This window comes from Mastomys coucha, unplaced genomic scaffold (assembly GCF_008632895.1).
Source record: "Mastomys coucha isolate ucsf_1 unplaced genomic scaffold, UCSF_Mcou_1 pScaffold6, whole genome shotgun sequence".
In the NCBI taxonomy this organism is placed as follows: domain Eukaryota; kingdom Metazoa; phylum Chordata; class Mammalia; order Rodentia; family Muridae; genus Mastomys; species Mastomys coucha.
Window position 1 is genome coordinate 85,864,484 of NW_022196912.1, and position 9,524 is coordinate 85,874,007.

The 9,524-nt window shown below is 39.0% G+C and overlaps 1 protein-coding gene across 2 annotated transcripts in view; it reads left to right on the top strand.

Moving 5' to 3' along the window:
- The window catches only part of Actr10 (actin related protein 10), a 29,983-nt gene that overhangs the window by 8,052 nt on the left and 12,407 nt on the right, over positions 1-9,524 (top strand). For both annotated transcript variants that reach the window (XM_031356444.1, XM_031356446.1), the window contains exons 5-7: positions 1,811-1,918; positions 3,700-3,767; positions 7,426-7,505. In XM_031356444.1, coding sequence (XP_031212304.1) covers positions 1,811-1,918; positions 3,700-3,767; positions 7,426-7,505 — 256 coding nt within the window. The remainder of the gene's footprint in view (positions 1-1,810; positions 1,919-3,699; positions 3,768-7,425; positions 7,506-9,524) is intronic.

Here is a 9,524-nt window from a genome sequence, read left to right on the forward strand (position 1 = left end):
CTCTATAGACCAGGCTGGCCTCGAACTCAGAAATCCGCCTGCCTCTGCCTCCCAAATGCTGGGATTAATGGCGTGTGCCACCACTGCCCTGCTAAGAAATACATCTTATAGCACCTGCCCTTCGTGACGCCATTGACTCAAGAATCCCACTGAGTGGGAAGACAGCAAAATAGTAAGGCTGGTCGGCTCATGTGCTCAAGAAAGTCCCTTCTTTGTATACTGAAGAAGTGCAGTTGGGGTTTCATTGGTATCCCTATCTTGTATATGACTGAAATGCCTCTCTAGGTAAAAAGAAATTAAAAATAATAATACAGCTATTACTTTATCTGCCATTTGATTATAATAGACTTTCATATTTTGATTGAATATCTGTATTTGTGCTACTACTAAATCTAGCAAATTATCACTTAAAAAAAGTTACCAAGAAAATTATTATAGTGTGTGGTTTTGCTCTTTAAGCTGCTATATTATGATGGGATTTGAGTTTTTTTAAAAGTTTTTATTATTTGTGTGTGTGTGTGTGTGTGTGTGTGTGTGTGTGTGTGTGTACATGTTGATGGATGGTGTGCTACAGGATCAGTGTGGAGGTCAGAGAACAGCTTTGGGATCAGTTTTACTTTTACATGGTTCCAGGGATCAAACTCAGGTATCCAGGTTGTGTACCAAGTGCTTGGACCTGCTGAGCCATCTTGCTAGCCCCTGGTGGTTTAAAAATAGAGTTTATTCTACAAGCTTTGCAAATAATAATAATCAAGAGTTTTTGCCTAGCAATGTGTGGTGGCATATTCCTATAATCTTAACACTTGAGAGGTTGATGTGCAGGCAGATCACCCTTTAGGGTTGTCCTCAACTACATAGCAAGTTCAAGGCCTTGATACAGTTCAATGGGTATAGGTGCTTGCCATTAAGTCTGACAACCTGAGTTTACTTAATTCCCCAAGACCTACATTATAGACAAAGAGAAACAACTCCCACATGTTGTCCTCTGACTTCCATATGTGTGCTATGCACACACACACATACACTAAACTTTAAAAGGGAAAAAAAAAGACAGTGTGAGCTACATGAGATCTTGTCTTAGATAAATAAGTGAAAAGAATCGTTTACTAAGGCTGGACATAGAGAACATGTTTGTAATCCCTGCTCCAGTTCGAGCAGGAGGATCATTGCAGTTCAGGGACAGACTCTCACTTTGCTGTCCCAGTTAAGGCGGGGAGGTCTTTCCCGTATTTCTTTTTTTGTTTGTTTGTTTGGGTTTTTTGTTTTTGTTTTTTGTTTGTTTGTTTGCTTTTTGAGACAGGATTTCTCTGTTTAGCCCTGGCTGTCCTGGAACTCATTCTGTAGACCAGGCTGGCCTTGAGCTCAGAAATCCACCTGCCTCTGCCTCTGCCTCTGCCTCTGCTTCCCAAGTGCTGGGATTAAAGGCGTGCCTGGCCTTTCTGGTATTTCTAGTGTGGCAAAAGCATCTGATTATTTAGTATCATCTTCCTCTGTTTTTACATTTTTCTAGACTTTTATCTTTTATTTGAAAATTATACTTTACAAGAGGTAGTATTGCTAAAAATGCTTTAGAATTGTCATTTGGGAATGAAACAACCTAGTTAAATTATTTGTTTATTCCGCTATACTTGGTTATTGAGTAAATTCATCTAAATCAGAAAGCTAGTTCTTCATTTAACACCAGCATTGATTGAAGAGCTATAAATCAATGCACTGTTGGTCTGAGTTTTTTCAGTATATTTGCAGACAACTCTGCCGTCTTCAACCCTGCACTCAACCCTGGCCTTGCTTCTGCTCTGCTCTTTCCCAGGTCCCATCTGTCTTACTTGCTCCAAGTCACCTGATGGCGCTGCTGACACTCGGGATTAATTCTGCCATGGTCCTGGATTGTGGATATAGGGAAAGCCTGGTGTTGCCTGTATCTTTTTTTTTTATCAACTAGTCCATGTTGTGGGTTTTGTTTTGTTTCTTTACTTATTTTAACTAAAGTAATTTGGCTTATAAAAATAATTTTTACTATTGAAGTATTTTGGCTTAGTGTGTACAGTATGAGTTATTATGTGGTAAGGTTAATAGCCTTGGAAGATTAAAGCTTTTTGCAGGAGTTAGCATTATGATTCAGGCCTAGTTTATAATCCAGAAGCAGATCTGGTAAATATTGTGTTCAGTTTTCACGATGCACTATCAGCCCAATATGGATAGTTAACTTCTAAGAAGTCATACAAGAAAAATTGGACAAACTAAAATGAGAAAGTTAAACTAAGAAAAATGTTAAATGGTAGAATGAAATTGGCCTGCATTGTAGAAAAAGTATATATTTTTTTCAGTGTCCAGAGGCTGTCAGAATAATATCCCATTGGCTATATGAGCTAGGGCAGGTAAGGATAAACCCGGGCTGTGCTGCTTCCTTACAGGGCACCACTCAAGTAGTTTACAATCTTGGCCGCAGTCTCCAGATCTATAAAATAGTGACAGGATTCTATCTCATAGGAACTGCGTGTGCTGAGGAAGGCAGTCTTTTAGTGTAGGACCAGACAGGTAGTTTATGCCGTTTAATAAGGCACAGCTAGTAGTTTAGTCACAGAGAATTACTGCTGGTTTGACAAATAGGTATATTCCTTTCCATATAAACACAATAGAGGTAGACACTATTGAATTGTCACAGTGAATGTTGCTTTGTTAAAATGTAGTTAAAGTACATGAATATAAGACAAGCAGTTTCAAGATCTAGATTTCTACGAGAAAAAAATGTTCAGGGGGAAATAATCACATCCTAAAATACTTAAACATTACTTTGTTTAATTCTCAAAATAAACCTGCCATGCAAGGACTGTTCTTTTCATATAAGTAAGAAAATTGGAAGTTAGGGTAACTGTTATAAGCATGTGGCTAGGACAGAAGCCTAGAGTATCCAAACTGGTGCTCTTCTTCATTTTTTAAAGTATTGTACTTATAAAACATTAACCAAAACAGTATGTAATGCATGCGTAGTATAATCTTGTGTACTGTCCTCTCAGCTCAGCCAGACTGGGCCATATATAGAATTTTAAAATATCTTAGAAATTCATATAAGTTAAAGCAATAAAGTTAATAGTATACTTTATTTAATCCAGTATATTAAAAATATTTCTTTGGGGCTAGAGAGATGGCTCAGCAGTTAAGAGCACTGATTGCTCTTCCAGAGGTCCTAAGTTCAAGTCCCAGCAACCACATGGTGGTTCACAACCATCTGTAATGAGATCCAGTGCCCTCTACTGGTGTGTCTGAAGACAGCAACAGTGTACTTACATATATAAAATAGATAAACCTTAAAAAATATTTCTCTGTAATCAACATAAAAATCATGAGGCTGTTGAAGTATTTTTTTCTTCATTAAACTTTTGTAAATTTGCCTTGTAACTTAGACTCTTAAAGATATAAAAGTTCTGAGCAGCTGAATTTTAAGCTCTCATAGGCCTCTATTGCTAGCTAATGATGACTTTGTTGGGTGCTTCTGCCTAATTAATGGATTGTGGTGTGTCTGTGCATGTGCACATTTAAGTCTGTTTTCTTTGGTGGACATTATTAAAACACTTGCAACTGCCTTTTCTGCAACTTCTAAAACAAGAAGTAAAAATCTATCACCAAGGTTAATTAGGATAATATTGTAGCGGGAGCTTTGTATCTCCTCAGACGATGATGTCCTTGACTACAGTACAGATATATGAAGGCATCCCAGTACTGAATTGCTGGGGAGCCCTACCCTTAGGAGGAAAAGCCCTTCACAAGTAAGTTTCTTGTATGTTTTCTCACCAGTGTCACAAAAGCCGATGCTTATAATCTGATTTTTAATTTATTCCATTTTCTTTTAGATTTGAATACATTCATGTTTTTGAGATTATAATAAAATTAATTTCACCCTTACCTTTCGTCCCTCTAAGCTTTCCTCCTATGTACTCTTCCCTCTTCAAATTCATGGCCTCTTTTTTCAGTAATCTATGTGTGTGTGTCTATAAGTATAACCTGTAAAGTCTATATAATGTTCTTGTCTGTATGTTCACAGGGCTGACATTTGGCATCAGACAATCAACTGGTCCACTCTTCCCTAGGGAGGACCACCTCTCCCACTCCCAGCTCTCCCCAGTTGCCCGTAGTTCTTTGTGTAGGGTTGAGACCTTGTGGGCTTTTCCCTGTCCACTTTGGCATGCCCAGATACCGTCTTTATTCGGCTCGCACCTGGACAGTCATTTTGGCCAGGCTTTATGGGTATAGCTTTTGATATACTAGGAGACACAACCTTACAGCAGACTCCCTGATCCTTATGATCTTTACAGTCTTTCTCCCCCTCTTCCACAGTGTTCCTAAGCCTTAGGTACAGGAGTTTATATACTGTATCCATTGGGACTAGACTCCACAACTCTGCATTTTGATTGGTTGTAGTTTTCTGTAATTTTCTCTGTTACAAAGAGAAGTTTCCTTGATGAGGAGTTAAAGAGTACAGCTATATCTTAAGATTTGGAGTCAGAAACCTCCAATGGAAGAAAACATGCAACATGGCTTCCAGTTCTGGCTTACTTACTTAATATGATCTTTTCTAGTTCTATCCTTTTACCCGCAAAGTTCATGATTTTCTCTTTCTTTACAACCAAATAGTATTCCAAAGTGTATATGTACCACATTTTCATTATCCATTTGTTGATTAAAGTACATTTTAGTTGTTTCCATTTCTTAGCAGAAATTGTCATCTCTCCTTTCTCCCTTCCAGCCTATTCTTTTCTCTCACAATTGTTTTGGCTATCCAGGGTCTGTTGTGATGTCATATGAATTTTAGGATAATTTTTTTCTATTTCTGTAAATAATGGCTTTGGGGATTTTAATTGGGATTGCATTGAATCTGTAGAAAGCTTTTGATAGAATGGCCATTTTCACAATGTTAATTCTACCAATCTGTGAGTATGGATTTTTGTTCCATTTTCTAATGTCTTTCTCATTTCTTTCACTTTGGTTAGGTTTCTTCCTTGGTGTTTTATTTTCCTTAAGGCTGCTGTGAGTGAGAATTTTTTTTTTTATGAGTTCTACTCTGTATGTTTGTTGTGTCAAAAAGTTACTGATTTGTGCAGGTTGACTCTGTATCCTGCCATTTGCTGAGTTTGTTTTCTAGAAGTTTCTGGTAGAATCTTGGGATCTCTAATATATAGTATCATATCATCTTTCCTACTTGTATCCCTTTAATTTTCCTTCTCTTGCCTTACGGCTCTTGCTAGTACTTGGAGCACAGTGGTAAGGAGTGGGGATGGTGGACAGCCCTGCCTCCGTCCTGACTTCAGTTGGATCGCTTCAAGCTTTTCTTCATGTTGGCTGTGGGTTTCTCATATATAGCTTCATTATGTTGTGGTATCTTCCCTGTTAATTATGGTTATTGTGCTGTGGATTTTTAGTATTGTTATTTATATTTCAGTGGTATATAGTGTTTTAATAATTATGATTTTATATTTCTTTCTAGTCTCTCTGTTAGAGACTCCCTAATCTCGCATTCCTCTCTTCAGCCTAAATAATACTTCCTGTATTTTCTTTAGGTTTTGTTTGTTGGATATAATTGTTTTTAGGCTATTTATTGACATAAATAAATAATTGGCAAGTTTTGTTTTTCTTCTTCAATAATGCAGATAATTTAACCAGTATGTTAGTCTAAGTTGGCCAACATAGTCTTTTACCACTTGGAATGCATTGCTCCAGGTCCTTCTGGCTTTCAGAGTTCCCATTGAGAAATAGCCCTTATTCTTATAGGTTATTTGTGACTTGTACTTTTTTTCTCTTACAGCTTTCAATACACTGCCTTTGTTATGGATACTTAGCATTTTAACTGTGATATGCCGTGGGAATTTTCTTGTCTAGCCTTATCTATTTGGTGTTATGTGTGCTTCTTGTATTTGTACAGGTGTATCTTTCCTTAGTTTGGGGAAGTTTTCTTCTATGACCTTGTTGGTGGTCTGGTCTCTGCCACTGACTTAGGATTCTTCTTCCTCATCTATGCTTATAATTCAAAGATTTGTTTGCTTTTTCCCCCATGCCGTCCCATATTTCCTGTGTGTTCTTTTCTCTTTACTCTTTGTTCTTTTTAATTATTCATGTTCCTTCCTTCTTTGGTCTAGATTCTCTGCTCCATCTTCAAAACTGATGTTCTGTCTTCTGCTCAATTCCTTCCAGTTGTAAGATTTTTCTTTGAGTTTTCTAGTTAAGCTATTGGAATTTTCAATTCCATCTTCATTTCATCTTGAGTCCCCTTTAGTGCGTCTATCTCCTGATTGAACTTAGTTCTCAAGTCTTGCATTGTCTTCATCGCTCAGTCAGCCTTATGTTTGAGTTTGTGGGTGTTTGTTCTTAAGCTCTTTCTCCTTGATTTCATTGTGCTGTTTCTTTGTCTTCTTTAAACTCCTTGAATTCTTTGACTTCTGTATCTGAGGCTGGAAAGATGAATCAGCAATTAAGAGCACTGGCTATTCTTCCAGAGGACCCAGGCTTAATTTCCGGCATGCACATAGCACCTTTCAACTCTGTGTAACTCTAGAATCTGACACTCTCACACAGACAAACATGCAAGCAAAACACTGATGCACATAAAAAAATAATAATAAATTATATTTTAAAAGAGTTTATATCCTGTATCTGGAGTTCATCTAAGTAATTGTCATTGGCAAAATTTCTACAAGACTAGTAGGTTTTGGCTTGATCTTTCATATTGTTAGTATTTTTTTCAGTGAAATTGGAGCATGTGGGCTGCCTTAGTTCAGTCTGTGCCCTCGAGGAAGATGTGGAATGTCTGATTGTGGAGCTGGGTGGTGGAGTCAGAGAAGTAGAGGCCAGGCTAGAACCTGGAGGAGGAAATGGAAGCCTGGTTATGAAGTGGGTGATCAAATATATTCCTCCTTGAAAGGTAAAGCCATTGTTTTCTGTTGGTCTGGAGATGTAGCTTCATTAGTAGAGGGCTTGACTTCGGTATGCACAAAGCCCTGGTGTTCTATCCCCAGTATCACATAACACTAGGTGCGGCGATGCACACCTGTAATTTGAGCATCAGAACCTCAGGTAGAGGCAAGAAAATCAGAAGTTCAAGGTCACCCTCAGCTACATGGGAAGTTCAAGGTCAGCCTGGGCTACAAGAGCCTGGGCTGGGCTGCATCAAAACAAACATTGTTTTTTTTCCCTTCTGTATATAACCTTGACTATCCTGGAACCTGCTCTGTGGGCCAGGCTGGCCTCAAACTCATAGAAGTCCACTTGCCTCTTCCTCCCAAGTCCAGGGACTAAAGGCATGTGCCACTACTTCCCTGGGCCAAAACAAACTTTTTATATGAGACGTTATGATTTATTATGTACTGTACCTTTTAAATAAGAAAAGATTATCAATTGTAGTATTTTAATTTCAATAACCTTTTCAAATTTCAGGGAGTTGGAAACTCAACTGTTGGAACAATGTACTGTTGACACTGGTGCTGCTAAAGGACAGAGCCTTCCCTCAGTGATGGGTAAGAAGCTGTTTAAGACTGGACTGTGCTCTTCATACTTTAGCTTCTAGTTAATCTCTGCCGCTGCTCCTCATTTCTCTACACCACTCTTGACCTTGTTCCTAGTCTAAGTCATTGTTGCTGTGTGTTAGTCATCTTCTCTAGAACTCGTGGTGGCTTAAATCAGCTTGTCCTCCCTTTGCTTTGGGGAGTCTTTCTTCCATGACTGTTGCTTCTAAGTACTCCTCCTCGGTTTCTTCCTCTCTCATGTTCTCTGCTGGTGGTTCCTGGAGGACTTGATTTATTTTATTTCTTCCTCTTCTTCCTCCTCTTTCTATTCTTTTCTTCCGACTGGCGTTTAAGCAGATTTCATATACTTCTCTGGCTGACATCACATCTGCTTGCTATTCATTCTCAGCTGGAGCCTGGCCATGGTCTTCTGAACTTGACACTCCTGTTTCCACCAGAAACACTGTTAGATAGAAATGGTATGTGTCACTTAAGGCCTCTAAGTCAGCACTCCCGGAAGTGAACCCATCATTTTCTTGTCATTAAGACACAGTTTTGCTATGTAACCCTGAAACTCATTCTGTAGACCAGGCTGGCCTCGAACTCAGAGATCTGCCTGCTTCTGCCTCTGAGTGCTGGGACAAGATGTGTGCCACCACTGCCTGGCTTCTCTTATAATATTTTAATTGTTATTAGATACAAGTAATAACATCTTAGGGAAGAGGGAAAAATATAATCATATCTAATTATTTTTAATAATGTGATAGCATTATCTCTGCTTCTCCTTTTAGAAAATGGGGGGTTAGCAAACCTTTCCAGTTCTTCAAAAAGTCTTTCTAATTCCCCTGTTGTTTTCCACCAGCCCTACCACTGCACTTGTAAGAGCAGAGCCCCTGCAGCCTCCCCCTGCAGTCTCTCCCTCCTCATTTCTTCTTGTCTTCTTATAAGCCTGGCCCTTGCTGATTTGGTTTCATACTGTTGTCAGGGATGGCTTTTTTCTAAATTGGCAAGAAAGTTTTTAGCTCCTACAGATTAACCCACCTTTCATATCTGCTGTACATTTTCCATAATCTCACTCTGTTCTCCCTCTAACCTTAACCCTACCCTTTTTACTCCTAATCTCATCTAGAAATTTGTCTTTCCATCACCAAGAGCACAAATCCCTGTCTTCATCTTATCGTCATCTTAGTTTTTTACTGAAGTATACACACGCATGCACGCACGCACGCACCAGCTACTTGGATTTTGTTCCCTGTACATGACCCAAATAGAATGTCAACTTACATAAGGTTTTCATGGTCTTCCCTAAGCAGACTAGGTTGTTCCTCTAGTAAGTCTTCATGTGTCACATTCCCTTTGCTTAGCTGCTTCTAACAAAGACTTTGAGGGTCCCTGTCTGTCTTTTTAGATTTACTACTGAAGTGCCTTTATGCTGAAAAGTATGTTGGAAAGAGAAAAAGAAAAACAGTTCTAGGGGCAGTTAACTTTCCTTTTCATGTTCTCTTAGGGTTCTTTCTTGATAATTAAGATAATTCTTATTTGATTGCAGAAATCTGATTAGTTTTTCTATTTTTTAATTTATGTATTGTTTTTTTTTTTTATTGGAGACAGGATTTTGCTGTGTAGCCCTCACTGTCCTGGAGCTAACTCTGTAGACCAGGCTGACCTTGAACTCACAAGAGTTCCACCTGCCTTTGTCTCCTGGGTGATGGGATTAAAAGTATGTGCCACCACTGCCCAGCTGATTAAAGATGTTACTTTAAACTGACCATAAACCAGCTGGGCATGGTGATGCATGCCTCTAATCCTAGCACTTGGAGGAAGAGGCAGGTGGATCTCTGGGTTACAGGATGATCTCTGGTCTGCAGGGTGAGTTCTAGGACAGGCAGGGCTACAAAGAGAAACCTGTGTCCAAAACCAAAACTGACCGTAAGCCATGCACAGTGGCATGCATTTGTTATCCCAGCTACTCAAGAGATTGATGCAGGAACTATCCCAGGCAACATATGAAGGCCCTAGCTAGGTTGTGGG